General features: G+C 36.9%; 1 protein-coding gene and 1 non-coding gene across 3 annotated transcripts in view; one reads left to right on the forward strand and one right to left on the reverse strand.

The window, feature by feature from the left end:
* Window positions 1-24,806, forward strand: part of ODAD2 (outer dynein arm docking complex subunit 2) — a 229,088-nt gene that overhangs the window by 160,420 nt on the left and 43,862 nt on the right. For both annotated transcript variants that reach the window (XM_090268050.1, XM_090268051.1), the window contains 2 exons: window positions 12,940-13,128; window positions 14,401-14,622. In XM_090268050.1, coding sequence (XP_090124176.1) covers window positions 12,940-13,128; window positions 14,401-14,622 — 411 coding nt within the window. The remainder of the gene's footprint in view (window positions 1-12,939; window positions 13,129-14,400; window positions 14,623-24,806) is intronic.
* LOC150019744 (small nucleolar RNA SNORD38) lies at window positions 22,950-23,020 on the reverse strand. The gene has a single exon (XR_016509490.1). It is a non-coding gene; the product is annotated as a small nucleolar RNA SNORD38 (small nucleolar RNA).

Below are 24,806 nucleotides of genomic sequence, written 5' to 3' on the forward strand. Positions count from 1 at the left end.
GGAATAATTCAACAAGAGGCTATAACTCATTTATGTACCCAACATAGGAGCACCTAAATATGTAAAGCAAATCTTGATGAACATAAAAGGAGAGATTGACAGAAATACAGTCAGAGTAGGGGATTTTAATACCCCATTTCCAGACAGAAAATCAACAAGGAGTTGGTGGCCTTAAATGATACACTTGAGCAACTGAATTTAATTAATATATTCAGAGAATTTCACCCCAAAGCAGAAGAGTAAACATTCTATCCAAGAATACATGTAACGTTTTATAGGATAGATCACATGTTAGAACACAAAACAAGTCTCAATAATTTTAAGAAGATTGGAATCATATCAAGTATTTCTCTGACCACAATAGTATGAAACCAGAAATCAGTCACAAGAAGAAAACTGAGACATGAGAGCTAAATAACATATTATTAAACAATAAATGGGTTAACAATGAGATCAAGGAAGAAATCAATAGATACCTTGAAACAAATGAAAATGAGAACTCAGCAACCCAAAACCTGTGGGACACAGGAAGAGCAGTCCTAAGAAGAAATTTCATAACATTGCAGGGATATTTCAAGAAACAAGAAAAAACTCAAATAAACTATCTAACTTTACACATAAAATAACTTGAAAAAGAACAAACAAAGCCCAAAGTGAGGAAAAGGAAGGAAATAATAATGAATAGACCAGAAATAAAATGAGTCTCAGAACAATACAAAAGATCAATGAATTCAAGAGCTGGTTCTTTGAAAAGATAAAGAAGATTGGCAACCTTTATCCAGACTCATCAAGAAAAAAAGAGAGAGGACCCAAACGAATAAAATGCCAACAAATTAGACAATCCATTGAAATGGATATATTCCTGGAAACACACAATTTTCAAAAACAAAATCAGGAAGAATCAGAGCATCTGACAGATTATGCCTACTGAAATTGAAACAGTAATCAAAAAATTCCCAACAAACAAAAGCCCTGTACTGGATGATTCACAGGTGAATTTTACCACACATTCCAGGAAGAACTAACATCTCTCCTTCTCAAATTATTCCAAAAAATTCAAGTGTTGGAAAGACTCCCAACCTTATTTTACAAGGCCAGAATTATCCTAATTCCAAAACCAGATGAAGACACTGCAAAGAAAAAAAAGCTATATGCCAATATACTTGATAAACATAGATGCTAAAATCCTTAAGAGGAACTAGTATAAATGACCCATGGACATGGATAACAGGGTGGGGATTGACTGTGGGAGTAGGGTTGGGGGTGGAAGTGGGCAGGGCAGTGGAGAGCAATGGGAGGAAAATGGGGACAACTGTCATAGAACAACAATTTTTTAAAAAATAAAAAATAAAAATGTAAAATCCTCAAGAAAATATTAGCAAATTCATTATAGCAATACATCAAAAATATCATACACCATGATGAAGTGGGATTTATTCCAGGGATGCAAAGTTCGTACAATATCTGCAAATCAATAAATGTGATACACTATATGAACAAAATCAAGGATAAAAAACACATGATCATATCAAGAGATGTAAAAGAAGTAAGTGATAAAAACCAGCACCCATCTGTGATCAAAGTTCTCAGCAAAGTGGAAATGGAGGGAATACACTTCAACATAATAAAGGCCATATATCACAAATCCACAGCCAACATCATACTCAATGAGCAAAAACTACAAGTTTGTTCCCATTAAAACTAGGAACAAAACAGAGATTTCCCCTTTCACCACTCTTATTCGATGCAGTACTGGAAGTCCTAGCCACAACGATCAGACAAAAATAAATAAATAAAAGGCATCCAGATTGGAAAGAAAGAAGTGAAACTGTCTTTACATGTAGATGACATGATTATATAAAAAATCCTAAAGATTCAACCAAGAAGCTACTAGAACTGGTACATGAATTCTATAAAGTAGCAGGATGCAAAATTAATATTGAGAAATTAGTTGCATTTTTATACACCAATAATGAATTATCAGAAAGGGAAATTAAGAAACCAATGCCATTCACAATTGCATCAAAAAGAATAAAATACCTAGGAATAAATTTAGCCAAGAATGTAAAAGACCTGTACTCAAAAAATTATAAGACACTGAAGAAAGAAATTGAAGAAGATACAAATAAGTGGAAGCATATGCCATATTCATGGATAGGAGGAATTAGCATCATTAAAACATCCATACTACCCAAAGCATTCTATAGAGTCAACACAATTCCTGTCAAGATATGAATGGTGTATTTCACAGTACTAGAACAAATATTCCCAAAATTTATAGGGAACTACAGGAGACTTCCGGCCAAGATGGAGGCTTAGACGGACACGCTAAGTCTCCCTCTACAACTAGAGAGGAATACAACTACTTCAAAACAAAGGATAACTAGAAATTCCAGAAAATAAAACTACACGGAAGCCCAACATATGAAGTTATAAACCAGCGGTGCCATTCGGGCAGGTAAGAGTTAAAGAGGGCAAAGCTGTTTGCGGAGCGTCGAGGCGGCGAAAAATCCCGGCAGCAGTCAAGCCCCTGGCAGTGCGCGACCCCAGCACTGGGGAGAGCGGCCACCGCATCACCTTGAACAGTGAGGCCCAGGGGGGCGGGAGGACGGATCCCGGTCTCCTAGCTGAATAACTGTGTGAATCCATTTTGGACCCCCGCCCCCAAAGAAAGAAAGCACCACAGGGCTGCGAAATAGGTCGCAGACAGGCGCCGGTCGCTGACTTGTGACGCCAAACAGCGCCGGTCGCTGGGTCATTACGAGTACACAGGCACTGCCCCCCGACAGCCGGCCCAAGAAAACAAAACGCATCTGTCAAAATGTGGCAGACAACTATAGAAATCCCGGTGACACAGCTCACCAGGCAGCAGATAGAGAACCTGACAGATGAACAGATAAGAAACCTGTCAGAGGCTCAGTTCTGGGCCATTGTTATCAGGTGGCTTACAGAATTCACAAAAGAGCAGGAAAAAGATAAGAAAGAAGCGAAAAACTTTCATAACGAAAGGAACAAAACCGCATACAAGACAGATGGTGAGGAAAAAAAATCCAGAGTTCATTTCAACAAACTGGAATATGGAGAAGGAACAAGCAGTCAACCAATGCAGCAAGAGGAAATGGGAAGCAACAATGAGAGGATCAGAAACCTCTGGGACAGCTATAAAAGGCCCAACATAAGAATCATTGGTTTGCCAGAGAATGAGGAAGATGAACTAGAACTTGAAAAATTGAGTGAAAATATAATAAAGGAGAACTTCCCAGACTTGGGGAAGGGAATAGACTTGCAGGTCCAGGAAGCAAGGAGAGTTCCCAAGAGACTGGACCCAGGGAGAACCACTCCAAGACACATTATAATCAAAATGTCAAAAATTAAAGATAAAGAGAGAATCTTAAAAGCAGCAAGAGAGAAGAAAAGAATTATGTACAAAGGGGTCCCAATTAGACTATCAGCTGACTTCTCAAGGGAGACCCTACAGGCAAGAAGGGACTGGCAAGAAATATTCAAAGTAATGAAAATCCAAAACCTACAACCACGAATACTCTATCCAGCGAAATTGTCATTCAGAATAGAAGGACAGAGAAAGTGTTTCCAGGACAAAATAAAACTGAAAGAGTTCATTAGATCCAAACCACTGTTATATGAGATGTTAAAGGGACTGGTTTAAAAAACAGAAGCTAAGGAGATGAAACAAAGGCAAACTAAATAGGCAACAAGAGTGGAAAAGGAACTGTGGGTACGGGAAGCATATTGGGGGGAGGTCAACAGGGAGGGGGAATGGGGAAAGGGAGGGAGATGATATAGGAATTGGGGATCAAGGTAGGAGGGAATGGAATAGACGGAGAGAGGTTGGGAGGAACTGTATGCACAACTAATGGACATAATCTAAAAGGGGGGGACAACTGGAGGGAGGGGGGCCACCGGGTGGAGGGGAGCAGAGGGAAGGGAAATTGGCACAAATGTAATATTTTAATCAATAAAACACATTAAATCTGAAAAAAAAAATTTATAGGGAACTACAGAAGACCCCAAATAGCAACAGCGATCTTCAGAAAGAAGAACAAAGTTGGAGGACTCATTCTATATAATATCAAATTATACTATAAGGCCATATAATCAAAACAGCATAGTACAGGCATAAAAACAGACATGTGGATCAATGAACAGAACAGAGAGCCCAGAAATAAACCCACACCATCATAGTCATTAAATATTTGACAAAGAATGCAAAAGCATTCAATGGGCTAAAGATAGTATATTCAACAATTGTGTTGGGAACATTGGATAGATACATACAAAAAAATGAAACGACTACCTTCTCACTCCCCATAAGAATAAACTGAAATTGATTAAAGAATTAAATGTTAGACTCAAAACCATAAAAATCCTAGAAGTAAACCCAGGCAGTAAAATCTCAGACATTTCTTGCAGCTATATATTTTTTTCTGCTGTATTTCCTCAGGCAAGGGGAACAAAAGAAAAATAAATGGGACTACACCAATCTGAAAATAGTTTTTGCACAGCAAAGGAAAGCATCAACAAAATGAAATGACAACCCACTGAACAGGAGAACATATTTACTGATACATCTCAAATATTGAAAAAATTTAAAAACTTATAAAACTCAACACCAAAAATCCCCCAACATACCAATTAAAAAGTGGGCAATGGACCTGAATAGACATTTCTCCAAAAAGGACATGCAGATAACCAACAGACATATGAAAAGTTGCTCAATGTCACTAATCATCAGAGAAATACAAATTAAAACTACAGTGAAATATCACCTCACTCTCTCAGAATGACCATCATTAATAAGTCAACAGACAACAAGTGCTGGCAAGGCTCTGGAAAAAGGGAACACTCATGCACTGTTGGTGGGAATGCAGACTGGTGCAGCCACTGTGGAAAACAGTATGGAGTTACCTCAAAAATTAAAATGGAACTGCCTTATGACCCAGGGATACTGCTTCTTGGAATTTACCTGAAGAAAGCTGAAACACTAATTTGAAAGAGTATATGCACCCCTATGTTTATAGCAGCATTATTTACAATAACCAAGATTTGGAAGAAGCCCAAGTGCCCATGAGTGGATGAGTGTATAAAACAACTTTGGGACATTTACACAATGGAATACAACTCAGCCATAAAAAAAGAAGAAAATTTTAACCTTTACCCTTTCACTAAATGAAATAAGACAGAGAAAGAGAAGTACCTTATGACTTCACTCATATGTGGAATCTAACAAACTAAACTAACAAACAAAATAGAGACAGACTCAGAGAGAGCAGGCTGACAGCTCTGGGGGCGTGGTGGAAGGATAGAGCAAAAGAAGTCATGAGCTTAAACAACTGTACAGTGATTGTGTTGGAGGGAGGGGATGTGGTGGGTGGAGGTGGAAGGGTATAAGGAGGATAAGTGGTAATGGAAAATACAGTAAAAATTGAACTATTAAAAAATAACATCGAAACAGACATACAGATACAGAAAACAGACTGATGATTGCAGAGGGGTTTGGGTATTGGTAAAAGAAAAAGGTGAAGGGTATAAGAAGTACAAATTGGTATTTACAAAATATTCAAAGGTATGTAAATGTATAACATGGGAAATATAGTCAATAATATTGTAATAAGTCTATATGGTGCCAGGTGGGTACTTGAAATATTGGGAGAATCAATTTGTAAAAGTATATGATTGTCTAACCTTTATGCCATATACTTGAAACTAATACAAAATAATATTGATTGTCATCTGTAATTTTTTTTTAAAAATTTTAAATTATGCCACCATCCTCTAGTTTTTCCTGAGAAAAAAAATTGTTCTGCAATTTTGTAATTGAGAAATTAGATTATTGACACATAACATTTCTTAGAAAAGTTGCTCTTTAGAGCAACATTTTTGAAGTTCCCTGAAATTCTAAAAGACATTGTTTTTGCTTTTGAATTTACATGTATATCAACTTCATTTAATCAAGTACATGGTTGGGATTCACATAATTGTGATGTTGTAGAATTGCTTTGGGATCAGGCGTATCTGGATTCAAATCTTCTACCACTCGTCATTTTTCTTTTTACATATTCATTTCTCTAAGTTTTTACTCATGAAACTACTACCTCTATGACAGCTACTAATACTAACCATCTCAAAGGATAATTTGGATTAAATTATGTTGGATATTTGAATAAAGATTAATAAATTCTTATTTACATTCTTTTGGTTGCATTTTAATGCATAGAAGTGTAAGAAGGTAAAAGTATAATAATTTATTTTATATTATGTAAAAACGTTATTGTGGAATTTCAGAAAAATGGCAATTAAATAATTTTATTAATATATCAGATTTGGAAGTGTATCTTATTAAAAATTGCATTCATATTTGACATTGAGAACAAGGTCAACCATATTGCTGACATCATCCCCATAGCAATTGGGAGAGGCAACAAGTTGTGGAAAAAGGTGATTTGCCCTTACACTTGGGAGGAAGCTGACTTGGTCCCTCCTTCACCATTTACTAGAAGTTTAGTTTGTTTTGCTATGCCCTCAGTGAAAGTTTCCTCTTATATCTGTGAATTTATATATAATCAAGTTCAATGAATTTTAATTGAGCATATATACTCACTGCCAGAAAATGGCACAGTCACTGGGCATAGAACAGTGAATAACAGTTTCCACACTTTTGAAACTCACAGTTCAAGGCAAAGGCAAACAAGCCACTACTATACAGAGTGCTAAGCACTATTATAATGTAGAAGAAACAGGTAGGAGCAGCTTAACCCAGACTTGAGGTTCAGGAAAGACTTTCTGGAGAAATTGGTGCTTTAGTAGCTGAGAGTGTGTAGGAATTCCCAAGCTAATAGGAAAGGAGATAAAAAGGGCCTGTGCAAAGGCATGGAGACATGAGAACTAACACATAAACAATGTTCCCAATGCCAGTTGAAGTTCAGACTCACCAGGAGAGGTTTTTGAAATACAACTGTTTCTTGTAAGCCACACCCCAGATGTAATTAATCACAACTTCAAAGAATGAGTGTCAGGATTCTGATTATTAGCTCCTGTGGAGAACAGTGGCAATGGGTATGTGAGGGGGTTGGAGGAGGGGTATCAAGGCAGAGAAAGTGAGGCAGGGAAGCCAGGGCCACACCATGAAGGGCTTGGAAACCAAGTATGGATTTGGGTTTTATCGTAAGGGCAGGGGCAGTGATGCAAGGGTTTGAGGGGTATAGGTTGAGATGATCAGATTTGTGATGTATAAAGATCATGAAGTTTACTAAAACATGGTCCTGTGTTCCTGAGGGATACAATCCAGTTTATGAGATTCAACATCTTTGAACCTCAGTTTTAAAAATCTAAAATGAAAATATCTATTTAGTGTGGTTATTTTAAGGTTTAACTCAGAAAATTTATGTGAAGTGCCTGATATATATTTGGCACTCAAAATATGTTAATTTTCATAATTTGCTGGTTAGTGGACATCACACAGTCACCATCATACATCAGGGGAGGCGTGCATTTCTATTCAACCATCTGTTTTCAGATTTCTGTGACAAATTCTTTTTCTCTGCCCAAACCGAGCACACTGGGACAGTGCTCACTTCTATCTCACTCCTCACTCTTTCACATTCTTAACTTCAATTACAGTCTTTATGTGGATGACTTCCAAATCTACATATCCATCCTTAGATTTCTTTCTTGAGCTGAAAACCCATATATCCACCTGACTCTTAGATGTCTCCCCTTAAATGCCTGTGGGCACTTCGTCCAAATTACGTGTTCTAACACCTAATGCCATGCTTCCCCATTCCAAGAAAACAAAGCAAAACATTAGCACCATTAGTTCAAGCCAAAACCCGGGAATCATAATTGAATCACTTGTCTTTATATTTTCTAATCCATCCTCACAAAGCCTCACCCTTCTCTCCAGGCCTAAACCATCACCTTCATCCAGACTATCCCCACCTCTTATCTGAACCACTGAAATATCCTCTGAGTTTCCAGCACCACTCTTTGCTCCACCTTCAATACTGCAATACTGACAGATCTTCCAAGAAACACAATTGATAAAATCCCCTCCCCCACCACACACCCCTCCACACTTAAACCTGTTTACTGGCTTTTGAATGCTCATAAGGGGAACTCTAAAACTCTGTACTAAGGCTTATAAGACCCATCAAGATATCACCTCCTTCCGGCCAAGATGGAGGCATAGACAGACACACTGCATCTCCCTCCACAACTAAGAAGGAATACAACTACCTCAAAACTAGAAACAACCAGAAGTTCTAGATAATCAAACTGCATGGAAGTCCAGCAAACAAAGATATAAAGACAGGTAGGAGGGGTGGAGCCAGGATGGAGAGGATGAGGTGTAGTGGCGGCAGCAGTGGTGGTGGGAGCAGCTGCAGTGACAGGCCAGCAGAAAGCGCAGTCACACATTCTAAAAAGTCTGGAGGGACACCAGGAGAGTGTTCCCAGCTCCTCACTGGACCTCGCAGCTCACTGTTCCAGCACCAAGGAAAATCAAGCCTCATGGCTTCTGATTGTTCAGACCAGTGGGGGTTGGGTGGAGGCAGAAACTGCCGGTCTCAGCAGAGTCTGCTTGTTTAAAGGGCCCCCATGGTCCTAGAACATCCACAGACCCACCCACTTGGGATGACAGCCAAAGCAGCAGCTGGAGGGGCGCCAGTCCGGTGTGGAAGTGGGAGCAGTGCCTGGAAAAGGGGCGAGTGCTGGGCAGGCAGCATTGTTTCCTCTTGGACCCCTCCCCGACATACAGTGCCACAACATGGTGAAACAGGTCGCCTTGTACTGAAGAATCACTGAGACTCCACCCCTTACAATGTAACAGGAGCGACAGCTCTATCTGGGACGAGGAGGCAAACAAACACAGGAGCCTATCAGAATGAGGAGACAGAGAAGTATGGCCCAAAAGGGGGAACGGATCAAGGTTCCAGTGGGAGAACTAAGCGACAAGGAGATAGCCAACCTAACAGATGAGGAGATAGCCAACCTCACAGATGAGGAGATAGACAACCGAACAGATGCAGAATTCCAAACACTGGTGATAAAGGTGCTCACAGGCTTGACAGATATGCTTGAGTACGGCAAACACATAAGAGAAGTAGTGGAGCCTATGCTAAGTGAAATGAAGGTAAATCCACACAAAACCAATGGTGAAGGGAAGGAAACCAGGATTCAAATGAATGATTTGGAACATAAGGAGGAAAAAAACAGTCAACTAGTGCAGAATGAGGAAGCAAGAATTTTTTAAAAATGCAGAAAACTTCCCAAATTTTGTCAAGGAGATGGGCATACAGGTCCGGGAAGCATGGAGGATCCTGGGTGAGCTGGACCCAGAGGGGACCACACCAGGATGCACCATGATTGAGATGCCAAAGATGAAAGATAAAGAGAGAGTCCTGGGGGCAGCAAGAGAGAGGTTGAGAGTTGCCTACAGTGGGTGCCAATAGGACTATCAGTGGATTTCTCAGAGGACACTTTGCAGGCAGGAAGGGACTGGCAAGCAGTATTCAATGTGATGAAGAGCAACCTACAACCAAGATTACTCTATCCAGCAAAGCTATAATTTGGAAAGGAAGGGCAGATGAAGTGCTTCCCAGACAAGGTGAAGCTAAAGGAGTCCATCATCACCAACCCATTATATGAAATGTCAAAGGGACTTACTTAAGAAAAAGATCAAAACTATGAACACTAAAATGACAACAAAGACAACTATCAACAGTTGAATCTAAAACATAAAAACAAAATTCCTCTTAGGACTGCTTTTCCTGTGTCCTACAGGTTTTGGGTTGCTGAGTTCTCATTTTCATTTGTTTCAAGGTATCTATTGATTTCTTCCTTGATCTCATTGTTAACCCATTTATTGTTTAATAATATGTTATTTAGCTCTCATGTCTTTGTGTATTTTTTCAGTTTTCTTCTTGTGACTGATTTCTGGTTTCATACTATTGTGGTCAGAGAAATACTTGATATGATTCCAATCTTCTTAAAATTATTGAGACTTGTTTTGTGTTCTAACATGTGATCTATCCTATAAAACGTTACATGTATTTTTGGATAGAATGTTCACTCTTCTGCTTTCAGATGAAATTCTCTGAATATATTAATTAAATTCATTTGCTCAAGTGTATCATTTAAGGCCACCAACTCCTTGTTGATTTTCTGTCTGGAAATAGGGTATTAAAATTCAACTAAGCAAACCAGAATAGGAACAGAATCATAGGTATGGGGATCATTTGGAGGGTTATTAGCTGGGACGAGGGTGGGGGAGAAATGGGGAAATGGTGCAGGGACTAAGAAGCACAGTCGATTGGTACAAAATAGACAGGGAGGTGTTAAGAATAATATAGGAAAGGGTGAAGGCAAAGAACTTATATGCACGACCCATGGGCACAAACTAAGGGGGGTGGGATTGCTGGAGGGAAAGGGGGTACTGGGCAAAGGGGAGCAAAGCGGAAAAAATTGGGATTACTGTAACAACATAATCAATAAAATGTACTTTAAAAAAAAAAGATATCACCCCCCTAAGTCTCATTTTCCCCATCCTCTCTTTCATATTTTATGCTTTTTAACCATTTCGAACTAGAGAAAAAAGTCACTTTCTCTTCCACTTTCAGACCTTTATTTTACCATGATTTCTCCACCCAGAATTCCCCTGGGCATCAGGCCTTAGTTTACAAATACCCTTTTGGTCCTCTTGAGAATCAGTCCTTAAATCTTCACACCAGCTGAAATTCCCTTGTTGGATGTATTTACAATCTCTTTACCTCTTCCCTCTTAGGGCTCTTCATTAGACTTGTAATTTCTTAATGCCTGTATTCGCCATAGATTGCAAGCAACATGATGGCAAAAGGAAATACAGTCAATCCATCTTATTCACAAATTTGAATCACTCAGAAATTTGCCTAATTGCTAAAATGTTTTGTAACTAATAATGTGTCAGGAATTCACTTTCTTGCTAAAATTTTTTACACTAACATTTTATTTTATTTTTATAAATATTTTATTGTTTATGCCATTACAGTTGTTTCAAATTTCCCCCCTTTGCCCCCCTCCACCCAGTCCGCCCCCCCTTCCATAGTCAATAACCTCACCCTTGTCTATGTCCATGGGTCCTTCATGTATATTCTTTGACTAATCCCTTCACCTTCTTTCAGTCAGTTCCTGCCTCCCCCTTCGCCTCTTACAGCTGTCAGTCTGTTCCATGATTCCATGCCACTGGTTCTATTTTGCTCATTAGTTTATTTTGTTCATTAGATTCCTCATATAAGTGAGATCATATTGTATTTGTCTTTCACCAACTGGCCTGTTTCACTTAGCATAATAGTCTCCAGTTTCATCCATGCTGTCGCAAAAGGTAGCAATTCCTTCTTTCTTTCTGCTGTGTAGTATTCCATTGTGTAGATGAACCACAGTTATTTTATTCACTCATCTACTGATTGGCACCTAGACTGTTTCCAAATATTGGCTATTGTAAATAGCACTGCTATTAAAGTGATGGGGGGACATAAATTCTTTTGAATTGATGTTTTGGGATTCTTCAGGTATATTCCCAGCAGTGTAATCGCTGGGTCAGAAGGCACTGAGGAAGATATAAATAAATGGAAGGATATACTGTGTTCATGGATTGGAAGGATTAATATCATTAAAATGCCCATGGTACCAAACTAATCTATAGATTCGATGTGATTCCTATTAAAATACTAATTTCATATTTCACAGATATAGAATAAATATTTCAAAAATTTATATGGAACTCCCCCCCAAAAAAAGATCCTGAATAGCCTCAGCATTCTTGAGAAAGAAGAACAAAGTTGGAGGGATCCCAATACCTGATATCAGGCTATATTACAAGGCCACTGTAATCACAACAGTCTGGGACTGACATAAGTACAGATGCATAGATCAATGGAACAGAAGAGAGAGCCCAAAATAGACCCATGTCTTTATGGTCAATTGATATTTGACGAAGGAGGCAAGAGCATACTGTGGAATAGACGGTCTCCTCAATGAATGGTGGGAGGAGAACTGGACTGGTACATGCAAAAAAAAGAAAAGGAACTAGACCATCATCTTAACACCATACACCAGAAGAAGCTAAAATGTATTGGTGTGTTTTTCCAAAATCAATATTCATGCCACTTTCTTGGTTATTCTTGGACATGCACAGAGAGGGGAAAACTTTGAGTTGCCCAATAGGCAGGTTCTCAGCTAAGTTTAAACAAAATGACACTCTGCCTTCATGTTTCAGCTCTCATACTGTTAATAAATTATCCATTTTCTAGTCTACTTAGTGCCACATTTTTGTATGTTTTTTTAAATGATTTTACTGTTTAAAATGGCCTGCAAGAATAGGGCTAAATTTTTTTCTAGTGTTTCTAAGCACAAGAAGGCTGTAATAAGCCTTATGGAGAAAATACATGTGTTAGATGAGCTTCATTCAGGCACATGTTATAGTGTGTTATCCATGAATTCAGTGTCAAAGAATTAACAATATATGAAATAAGATGCCTTTAAACAGAAAAACAGAGGCTTGCAGGATCCTAACACTGTATTTCCCTTAGGAGGAATGGTTCAGTATTCACTAATTCCATTTTCTGATGATTTTATAGAACATATCAACTGCAAATAATAAAATTCAACTGTATTTTATTAACCTTTAAAACTCCAGTAGTTAGCACACTGATTCATAATCGTTGTTCAACAATGTTCTTTAAAACTGAATTGTGTGTATATGTGTCTGTATACATACATGCTTTATGCATAAATACATACATAGAAATTATGTATAATATAGAGATAAATACAACTGAATTTTTTAATGGCACAGACATACTTCACAGCTTTATCATTACTTTTTGATTTAAAAATGATAAATATCAGTTTATTATTGATACCATGTTTATTTTTGTTATTATCTAGGATGCTGGAGAAATGGTTCGTTCCTTTGTTGGTGGTTTGGAGCTTGTTGTCAATCTCCTGAAATCAGATAATAAAGAAGTTTTGGCAAGTGTATGTGCTGCTATTACCAATATAGCAAAAGATCAAGAAAATTTAGCTGTTATTACAGATCACGGAGTTGTCCCTTTATTGTCCAAACTGGCAAATACAGTAAGTAATATGTCCTTTTATAAAAGCAAATTTTCATAAGACATCATGGTGTAGAAGCAAAAACAATGTACTTAAGGTCAGACACCTGGGTTCAAGTTTACTATTCATCACTTATGAAGTATGAGATTTTGGTTAATTGATTTAATTTCTCTGAGACTAATAAATGTTAAAGTATATTTTAAACTGTACAGTGTTAATATGTAAGTACCTTGTCAAATAGAGGCTGTTTTTACTGGCAAGTAAACTGGTGACAAATATGCTATTGTAGAAGTGTTAACTATCATTTTCACATCATTATTATTATCCTTAAGATGATTGTTCATGCCAACTTTAGAAATTAAATGTGCCTTCCCCACCTTAGCATGCTTGGATCAATGGCATTCTTAAGCTAGGAGACTTTGGCAGTCGCTGTACTGTTTATCCAGAGCTGTGTCACATATAATAAGCAGCCTTGAGAGATAATGACTTCACCATGACCAGAACTATTTGAGCATAGCCTGAACTACCACTTGGCAGAAAAGTCATAGACCAGAAATTCAGTCATTGGAAGGATGTTTGGTCTAGAAAGGCCGGTCTAATACTGAGTTCCTAAGAATACCTGCCAGATTCAGTTAGGGAAACCAAGTTGTTGCCTAAATCAAGAGAGCAGTATGATTAATAAACAGAATACTGTATCCTTTTTCAGTTGTATCATACCTATACAATTAATTACACACAAAAAGAAGGATATAGTGTCATAAAGAATACAGAAAGGAAAATGGCAGATTCAAAACACATCATAGTTTGCTATACCATCTTCTCCTTCTTGGGAATCAAGGTGTATTATTAATATAGTGTGATGAAGAAGAATTAATCCATTTATCCCAGTTAAATGAAATGCTCCCTTAAGAATGTCCTATAGCCCTTAATTATATTTATTATTAAACCACTTACAGATCTATAATTCTTTCTTCTGAGTATATTTACTGAAAAGGAAGTTGAGCCTTGAGCAAATAATAATAATAATACCCAACAAATAACTAATGCCAGGCCCCTGATCACCTTTGAGTTTACTGACAATGTTCAGTTCATAAAATGAGAAATCAGGATTGAAACTTCGTCTGTTTGTGACCCACCAAAATACTAGTTCTCTTTAAGACAATTCCTGAGTAGCCAGCTCGCCCTTGTCTCTTGACTCATTGGCATCTTAGTGGGTGATAAACATCTAATGCATAAACATGATCTCCCAGGGTCATTTTAATACATATACTACCATTTCTTTCCTTTATGCAGAATAATGATAAACTCAGGCGTCATCTAGCAGAAGCCATTTCATGCTGCTGTATGTGGGGCAGAAATCGAGTGGCCTTCGGTGAAAACAAAGCAGTGGCTCCATTGGTGCGTTACTTGAAATCTAATGACGTTGATGTGCATCGAGCAACAGCTCAAGCCTTGTACCAACTCTCAGAGGATGCTGATAATTGCATCACCATGCACGAGAATGGTGCAGTCAAGGTACAGTGGGCTGGCTTTGTTGTTTTGCACAGTTACGCAAAGTGGGCTGGGAAGAAACTTCAGTAATATGACAGTTTTACTAAAGGGGGTATTTGGATGCACAAAACTGGCTCCTTATTGGATCAGAGCTGCCGTTGAACCATGTGTTATCATGGATTATGCTGCCCAAAGAGTTGCGTGGAGAGGGAATTTGTCTAAATCAAAGACTATAAAATGTACTCAATAAAATAAGTAGTCATTCCATTATTTGAATTTGATTAAAGAAAATGTACAGTGTAGGAACAATCAGTAGTATTAGTAATTCTGTTTAATATGTGATTTATTTAGCACTTAAATAATAAAATATAGGCACCAACTAAACAACAAAGGAGCTGACTGAAACAGCCGCTTGTCTGCAGTTTGTCAGTCTTAACCATAATGTGAAAGCACCAATTCAAAGACACATTTTTTCAAAAATATATCTGTGTATCAAATTTTCTTTCCCTTTCACCAATATACACACAGGAGAGTTTCTGTACACAAATTGTAATGTATCTATGCATTATGTAGAAGCTGCCTTAGAGCTTGTGAATAGAATATTTTTATGACAATAAATATAAAAATACTTAAGAATACATGAACAGCTTACCTGTGCTAGGAAAAATTGATTTAAAGTATTATTTCTTTTTTACAGCATGTTTCCTTGTACAATATAATTTTATTGTACTGTTTATTACCTCAGTTGGAGCCTGTGACAATGCATTTATGTTTTGAAATGGGCTTGATCTTTTAAACAAGAGTTAATAAAATCTCCAGTTAATCATATCTGGTCAAATTTATACATGCTGAATATGAAACATTTGAGTAGGAATAAGACTCTTAAAATGCCAATTGATAATTTTTGAAGCGATTTTTTAGCTTTCAAATCTATTATAGTTTAATGTTAATTTTTCTGAAATTAAACTCAATTTACATATAAATGTGTCAACCTTTTCATTATAAATCTGTTATTACAGCACATAAGTCAAATTAGTTACTTCAAGCAAAAAGCTGGCATAAAAAGCACCTTTTAAACTAAGCACTAAATTTTCAAAGTAAATTATAAAAAAATTATTGGAATGCTAACTCCAAGTTGCTAGCGAATAATAAAAATGCTGTCACTTCTATATGGTTATGGTCACACTTCAAAAAGAAGACATTTCCAATTTTAAATTACTGTATACATTCAATTCTTGGACAGGACTTGCATGCTGTAAGTACTCATATACAGTAAAAAAAAAATGAAGTTATAAAATTTAATTAGTCCGGTAAAATATCTGACATATAAAGTATGCTTAAACAATTGCCAGTTACTTTAAGAAAAGAATATATCTAGACTACTCAGAAAAATTTTAAATTTAATAAAGTTTGCATTTACCATTCAATTGACATATATGCCAGGGGGATATGCAACTCTCAATTATTTCTTCTAATGCAAGTCAATAGATAGTCCAGATCATTTATGGATTGTATTCTGCTATGAAGAGTGTTGAAACTGTGTTCACTCACCCATACAGCTTATATGCATTACACAAAGAAGACAATGAAAACAATTAGAGTGAGGGGATAGGAAAGAGAAAAGCAAAGGAAGCATCTGTTGCACTCTAGACCCTTTCCCAGGTCATTTTATGATACCTGGAGGGCCTCTCTGCCTTGTCTGTTTACTTTCCTAACTACCTGCTATTTCTGCTAGAGGATAACTGTAAAGCTAGGACTTTTTTTTTTTAATGTTACTCTGTAGAGGCAAGTCTTACCCTGGGCTCTCTCTCTTGGGGCCATGGAGAAAACATTCTCTGGTTTTCTTTAAAAAGGAAAAAAAATATGTGTCATACTGGGTTTAGGTAGAAAACTGGAGTTTGGTACTTGCTTGGATTTGGAGAATAAAGAAAAGGGTTGAGTCAAAATAACTCCAGGTTTTGGGCTAGATGAAGAGATTTCTTAGCCAAGATAATGCAATAAAATATTTGGCACAGTAGGATGGTTAAAATACCTGAAGTGAATTTGTCACAATGTGTCACTGCTAACATTTCTGACACAAAATGCATATAAATTTCATCCGCTATTTTGGCAAACCCTGGCTGTTTTTATTCCTAATTGCTGCGGAACCTTTCTAGTCAAGTGCGTGTAGTGTTATTTCCCAGGTCTGCAAACATTCCTGCTGCAGCTGCTCAGGAGCAATGTTGACAGACTCGTTGACAATTTCCAGTCATCTCGTCACCCCATTCATAAGTAATTTATTCCAGAGTAGCTTCCTTCGTTGTTCAGTGTCCTCAGCAGCAGTGGCTGATGTCATGCAGTGGATCTGTCCCATGCCAACTTATGTTAATTCTATCATTACAGTGAAGAAGCAGGATTGAGGGTCTGGAACACATTGAGTTCACTTTCTAATGTTCAGTTTAAATGGTCAGTTTGAATTTTCAGTCAGACAGTGCTGTCCAGTAAGAGTGTAATGTAAGCCACATATGTAATACTACATTTTCTGGTAGCCAGAATTTAAGAAAACATAAAAGGAACAGGTGAAATTCATTTTAGTAATATATTTTATTTAACCCAATATATCCAAGATATTATTTCAACATATAATCAATATGAAAAATACTAATACTTTACTTTGTTGTGTATATTAAGTATCCCAAAACTGTGTTTTACAATACATCTCAATTTGGACTGGCTACATTTCAGGTTGCCACCAGTGGCCAGTAGATTTTTTATTGAATAGCACAAGTTTAGAGACAGGAGAGAGGAGAAATTTCAGGAAGTATCAGTGAAGAGGAATTAAGCCATGGTGAGTGCGGATGAGATGTTTTTGGCACAGAGTTTAGAAAGGCCTGAGAAATCTCTACATTTTCACTCACAGAGCATGTGACATAGGAAGAACTGTTAGGGTAAACCCAGGGAGTTACTAGGTTAATCAGGTATTCTAGGAGCCAACAGAAGAGTGAGTTTCCAAAGGATTTGTGTTCAAACACTACTAAACAGTCAAAATTTCCTGATTCACTTATGTTGAAAAAGAATCTTGTGTTCAAGCCTTTGCTGGTAAGAATCTCTTCTGTGAACTAGTAAATCCCCTGGTCTAGTAAATACAATGTGATAGGAATAATTCAATCCTTATGCCCTTTTTGATTGCACACAGACCTGAAAAATATCAGCACAGGGTCTTGTATCATCACAAGACCTTATGAATGTGGATGCTGAGCTGATGATAACTCTGTTGAAAATATAAGAAATCTAGGATACATACCAAAGTTATTTGAAAATTATAACAAAACTGTAACATAGGACAGTAAGAGAAAGAAGTTACAGGAAAAACAGAGCAAAGCAAGCCATGTCCTAAGACAGAAAAATGATCGAATAGAAAGATGAGGAGCACCTATAGAAGGCATTAAGCTCCCTTCCAGTGGTGATACTGGAATTTTTTTTTTTTTTTTTTTTTTTTTTTTTTTTTTTTTTGCACATGTCTATACCATGCAAGTGAAAGCCATGTTATGGCCTATAACTTTCTGGAGAGCAGAGAATTTAAGAAATTGCAGAAAATATAAGCAGAAGTGGGTCCATCAGTGAGAGAGCAAGTGGAGACCTCTTACATTTGGATAAAACTGGAAGGCTTGTCCTGGCTGCCTCACAGACTCAGCAGGTAGAGTGGTGGTCCAGAGAATCAGGAAGATGACCCTGGGAGAAACACACCCCACAGTTTTTTGAAGCCTGGCACAGGAAAAGAAAGTATCATTAAAGCTTTTTAGTCAAGTAAATAGACTTTAGAGACTGACATCACCCAAGATTTCAGTGTCTATATGTAGTCTACATAGTTAATGTTTGATTGAACTATAATATTTTCTATTAATTGAACCTCTTAATGTGCCTTTGTGGTTTTGAGTACTTCCCTCAAATTTCAGATATTTCCTTGAGTGCTGGGGATTGTCCACTTGGTGGGAATTAAATTACTTAGTAGGACTATTAAGTATCAGTGACTGTGTGTTGATACCACATATAGAGTTTCTGATTTACCTTTTTCTTATTATTTGCATTTTTTTCTTTAAAGTGAGAAAGGAATCTATGACTGCTTAAGGGTTTCAGTAAGTTCGATTTCAGTTTAGCATGTTCAACTTAGTATCAATACATATATCAAATGTTTTTATTTCTTTTTTATTTTCAACATAAAAATGTAATAGCTTTATTAAGGTATAATTGACATACACATGCACATATTTAAAATGTAAAATTTGATAAGTTTTGACACACACACATATCCAGTAAACCCTCTTTCTTGCCCTTCTTTGTCCTGGAGCAACCACTGATCTGCTTTCTGTCAGTATAGATTAGTTTGCATTTTCTAGAACTGAACTTAAATAGGATCATATAGTATGTACTTCTTTTTCTGTTTGGCTTCCTTCACTCAGCTTAATTATTTTCATATTCATCCATGCTCTTACATGTATCAGTAGTCCACTCCTTCATTGCCAAACAGCATTCCATCACAGTTTGTTTATCCTTTCATTGTTGATGGACATTTAGTTACTTCCAACTTGGGGTTATTACAAATAAAGCTGCAATGAACCTTTGTATACAAATCTTGATGTGTACATATGCTTTCACTCCTCTGGAATAAACACCTAGGCGTGAACAGCTGAGTCATCTGGTAGGTAGATGTTTAACTTTTTAAGGAATTACCAAACTGTTTTTCAAAGTGGCTGTGTCATTATAATGCATTCCCACCAGCCACGCATGACAGCATCCTCACCAACACTTGATATGTTAATTATTTGTTATTTTAGACATTCTAATAGGTGTGTAATGGTATCTCATGATTTCAATGTCAGTTTCCTAATGAATAACAATGTAGAACATCTTTTCCTGTGCTTCTATGTTCACTGTATAACTCCTTTGGTAAAGTGTCCAAAACCTTTTGACCATTTTTAATTGGGTTGTTTGATACTGAGAATAGAATACTTAAGGATTTTCATGTTTAAATGGTGGTTTGGAATAATAATATAAATATATAAGGTCTTAGAATTATAGTGGTCACATGTTCTGATCCCAAATCAGGAATTTTAGCAATTTTTATAGAAAGTTTATAAAGTTTTAAAATTAAATTGCATTTATATATTTAATATACATTTAGTACACATCTAAGTCAATTTTGCAGAAAATACTAAAACTATATCAAATTTGACTAGATAATAAAGGCAACCATGGAAGGACTATTTCAGTATTGTTTGATTCCTTTTTCTAAGTATTAGTTAAGTGTGCTCCTTATCCAGCACTCCTCACACTTCACTGTAAGTGTGACTCATGTGGAAATGGTGTTAAGATTCAGATTCTGAGCCACTTGGTCTAGTGTCAGGCCTGAGATTCTGCATTTCTCACAAGTACCAAGGTGCTGCTGCCACCTTCTGTCTGGGATGTACTTTGACTACTATCAAGTGCTTAGCCCTTGGGGAAAGACCCCAGAACATTTGCCTCCTGGTCACAGGCAGCTTTGTCCCATTTACAAATATTACCTGTTTTTCTGCTAACAGGAAATTAGTTTAGGAAACATTATTCTAGAAGACATATAGTATATTCTTTGATATCCTTTCAAAGGCAATAAAATTAATTGTATTACCAGGAGTCTCAGATCTTATATTCCTACTTTCAAGGCTTACTGCTTTGAAGATAGTATATTAAATAGGGTATCTGTCTCTGTGCATTCTGGCTCTGCTTCACTATGATGAATTCACCTTGCTTCTGCTAAGTTACCACCACCCCACTCCCAGCAAAATAAACTTCCTTCACCTTCTTGAAAGCTAAAGGGGAGTACAGATGAAAAAGAGTTGTGTGTAAGTGTAGCAAAAGAACTAGATAATAATGAAAAGAATATCTTTTTCATTTATTCAGCTTCCTATGTGCCGGATACTATTCTAAAGGCATATTTACACACAGTTTTTCTTTAAATCTTTTCCATTATCCACTAAGACAGTTATTATTATCATTTCCATTTTACAAAGAAACAGTTTCATAGAAATTAAGTAACTTGTCCCAAATCACCCAGGTTATAAGGAAAAGACCAAAGAAATAGGATTCTGGGGTCTGTTCTCTTAAGTCCCATTGCCAGGTAAACCTGAAGGTCCCCAAGGCACAGGTGTGTGTGTGGGAGCATGGGTGTTTAAGGCTGTTTGAAAGATGAAGCCTGGTTGAGAAACTACTTTTAGCAGGCAGAGCAGCTCTTTGGGAAGGCGGGAAGGAGAGTGGGACTTAGCAGAGAACATACTTATTTTATGGTGGAATGGTCCTTGTCCTGACTGTCACAGCCCTCCATCCTCTTGTGAAAGTACATCCCAAATGCTCTATTTCTCTCCTTAGTTTTCATGATTTCCTGGACTCTCTTACTGCCCTCATAACTTCACAATCTTAACTTATACCAATTAAACATATTACTAGTAAGAGTTATAGAATAAGAAGGTAAGCCAAATGGCTTTGTGATTAAAAAATTGTTTATATTTCTGTCTTCAGAGAGACTTTAATAAAGGTAGCTACATTTTCCAACGGTAGGTTTAGAAACTTGTTATAAGTAAGTGGGAAAGGCTGAAATTAAGTCCAAAGCTCATGTATTCAGGTTTTTTAGTATACACACACACTCCACACACAGAGCACAAAATACCCCTAGTATGAACTAAATGAACTAATATTAACCATTATATATCATTACCCGTCCTGATGGCCTCAGCACACATTTTCTGTTTGCAAACCCTTCTCTCTACATGCTTAGTTTAGATGCACCAATTCCAAGATGCTTTCTCGGACTTCCTGGCTGAAGTAGCTTATCCCTCAGTTACTCTTCAATCAGTGCTTTTTGTTTCTTTCACAGCATTCACCACACTTGGTAATTATTTTGTCCATTTACTTGTTTTTGACAAGGCCCTTCTTATAGTATCTGTGAGGGTTATGAGACTCTTGTCCTACTCTGTCCTGAATTCTGGGAGTGGTGAATAAAAGGGCAGGTCCTGTCTATGTGGAGAATTCATGTACCATATATTTCTTCTGTTCCTCTATTTTAAATTTCACCAAATAATTGGAGTCACCCATTAAATGAATAATTAGCAAATATTAGAATAGTAGGCTGAGTTGTAAGAGATGTCAGTGCTTTTCTTAGACTAACAAATACTTAATGTAAATAGCTATGTGTGTTTTATAGAATGTACATTATAGGATAATCTCTTTTTAAAATAGCAGCCAATTACAGAGTGTTTGCTGCTGGGCTAGCTGCTTTATTCTTTATTTCATTTAGCCTTCAAATAACCCTGTGATGCAGGCATTACTGTGCCCATTTGAAAGATTGAGAAGCTTTAGTTTAACAGTCTAAGAGATTTATCCAAAGTCCCATAAAAAGAAAGGAAACACAAGCATGCCATATCTTGCACGCAACACAAATAACTCAAATAATCTTAGGCATCAAGTAAGATACGTGGAAATTTGACAGATCTAATGGACAAGAAAGTAGCAGAGCCTTAAGAACATGGGAATCAAAGGTTTTTATCATCTTCTGTTTCATCTGCCATCTCTCTTCCTTTCTGTCTCCTTTTCATTGTATTCTTTCTCTGTGAGTTGGCTTTCTCTGTTTCTCCAGTTTTCTCAGCTGTTTCTGCAAGGTTTACTCTCCAGACACCCAGGGAGACAGTCCACATATTTTTCTCAATTTCAATTCAAGGAACCTCAGGGAAAGGAATCTGTTTGGCCCTGTTTGAGAAACTACCCACACCCAGTCCAATCAACTGTGGACAACAAAACAGCATGGTATTTTGGCTTCTCAGGTTTAGAACTGGAGTTACAAAAACAGTTAAGAGCATTTCTGGTGAGCGTGGAAGACTCTGAAAACAGTGTACACTAATGTGAAGAGCCATGATTTAGATTTGAGGACAAACTGACGTGAGAAACCTTTAGGTCAGTCGACATTCACAGCCTTTTACTACCATGATGTTATTTTATTCAGTGTGTTTAGAGTTACATATACTTTTTTTTTTTTATTTTTTAAGCAGAGAACACATTTATTAAATGAGCTTGTTTTGTTTTGAAGCACAAACTTTCAAGAAAGGAGGGAAGGGAATTTATTTGCCTTTCCTGGCCTTAATTTTCCTTAGATAGAACTCCAGCTCCTTGCCCTCTCGCACATAGCCATCTGCTCGGCCACACTGGCTTGGTCTTGAAGCAATGCATGCTGCAAGAGAGTATGTGGTCCTTAGCAAAATAATCATTTGGCCCTACCCATACCTATGTGCCCTTAACAAAAACCCTCATTGGTTCAGGTATCCTAGGGGCAGGCATGAAACCTGTTGTCTCCTCAGATATATACTTTATCGTCACTTAAAATCGGTAGCAGAACTGGACAAAGTTTTCATCACCGAGGAGTTACATATACTTTTATTGTGAGGTTATTAATTCAGATCTTTCAAAGACATACAGAGGACTTTTTACCCAATATTCTAAAATGTTGTGCTTTGTGAAAATTATAAGTCCTTCTAACAGCTTTGGCTATCTTTATTATTATTTGTTTTTGTTAATAACATTTATTTATTCTTCTATTACAGTTTAGATTCAATATTATTTTGTATTAGTTTCAGGTATTCAGCATAGTGGTTAGACAATCATATACTTTACAAAGTGTTCCCCTGACTCCCACCAGTGGTACCCACCTGGTACCATACAGTACAATATAATTGACTATATTTCCTATGCTGAGCTTTACATCCCTATGACTATTTTGTAACTACCAATCTGTACTTCTCAGACCCTTAATGTCTTTCACTCAGTCCCTAAATTCCCTTTCCCTCTGGCAGCAATCAGTCTGTTTTCTGTATCTGTGAGTCTGTTTCTGCTTTGTTTGTTCATTTACATTGTTCTTTAGATTCCATGTATAAGTGAAATCATATGGTATTTGTCTTTCTCTGACTCAATTATTTCACTTTACCATAACACCCGTTAGGTCCATCCATGCTGTCGCAAGTAGTAAGATTTCTTTCTTTTTTATGGGCAAGTCATATTCCATTGTATATATGTACCACCACTTTTTTTTTCCAGTCATCTATTGATGGGCTCTTGATTTGCATCCATAGCTTGGTTATTGTAAATAATGCTGCAATCAACACAGAGGTGCACATATTCTTTAGAATTATTTTTTTTTTTTGGTTTCTTCATATATATATCCAGAGGTAGAATCACTGGGTCATAAGGCAGGTTCATTTTTAATTTTTTGAGAACCTCCATACTGTTTTCCATAGTGGCTGCACCAGTCAGCAATGCACAAGGGTATCCTTTCTCCACATCCTTGCCAATACTTGTTTGTTGCTTTATTGATGATAGCCATTCCGATAGGTGTGAGGTGATCTCTCATTGTGGTTTTAATTTGCATTTCTCTGATGATTAGTGACGTTGAGCCTTTTTTCATATGTCTGTTGGCTATTTGTATATCCTCTTTGGAGATACATTTATTTGGGTCCCCTGCCCAGTTTTTAATTGGGTTGTTTGGTTTCTTGGTGTTGAGTTGTATGAGTTCTTTATAAATTTTGGTTATTAATCCCTTACCAGATGTATCATTGGCAAACATGTTCTCCAGTTCAGTGGATTGTCTTTAAATTTTGTTGATGGTTTCCTTTGCTGTGCAAAAACTCTTTTAGTTTTGTAGTCCCATTTGTTTATTTTTTCTTTTGTTTCCCTTGCCAAAGAGATATATCAGAAAATATATCATTAAGAGAAATGTTTAAGAGTGTACTCCCTATATTTTTTTTCTAGGAGTTTTATGGTTTTAGGTTTTACACTTATGTCTTTGATCAATTTTGATTTAAGGTGGTCTAGTTTTATTTTTGCATGTATCTGTCCAATTTTCCTAACACCATTTATTGAGTAGATTGTCTTTTCCTCATTGTATGTTCTTGCCTCCTTTGTCAAATATTATTTGACCATATAGATGTGTGTTTATTTCTGGGTTATTCTGTTCCAGTGATCTATATGTCTATTTTATGTCTATTTTTATGCCAGCACCATGCTGTTTTTTTTTTTTTACTATGGCCTTGTAGTATAGTTTGATATCAGGTAGCATGATTCTACCAACTTTTTCCTAGTTTCTCAAGATTGCTGTGGCTACTTGGTGTCGTTTGTTGTTCCATACATTTTTGGATTATTTGTTCTAGTTCTGT

This window comes from Furipterus horrens, unplaced genomic scaffold, assembly GCF_987537825.1.
Source record: "Furipterus horrens unplaced genomic scaffold, mFurHor1.1.pri manual_scaffold_2, whole genome shotgun sequence".
In the NCBI taxonomy this organism is placed as follows: Eukaryota; Metazoa; Chordata; class Mammalia; order Chiroptera; family Furipteridae; genus Furipterus; species Furipterus horrens.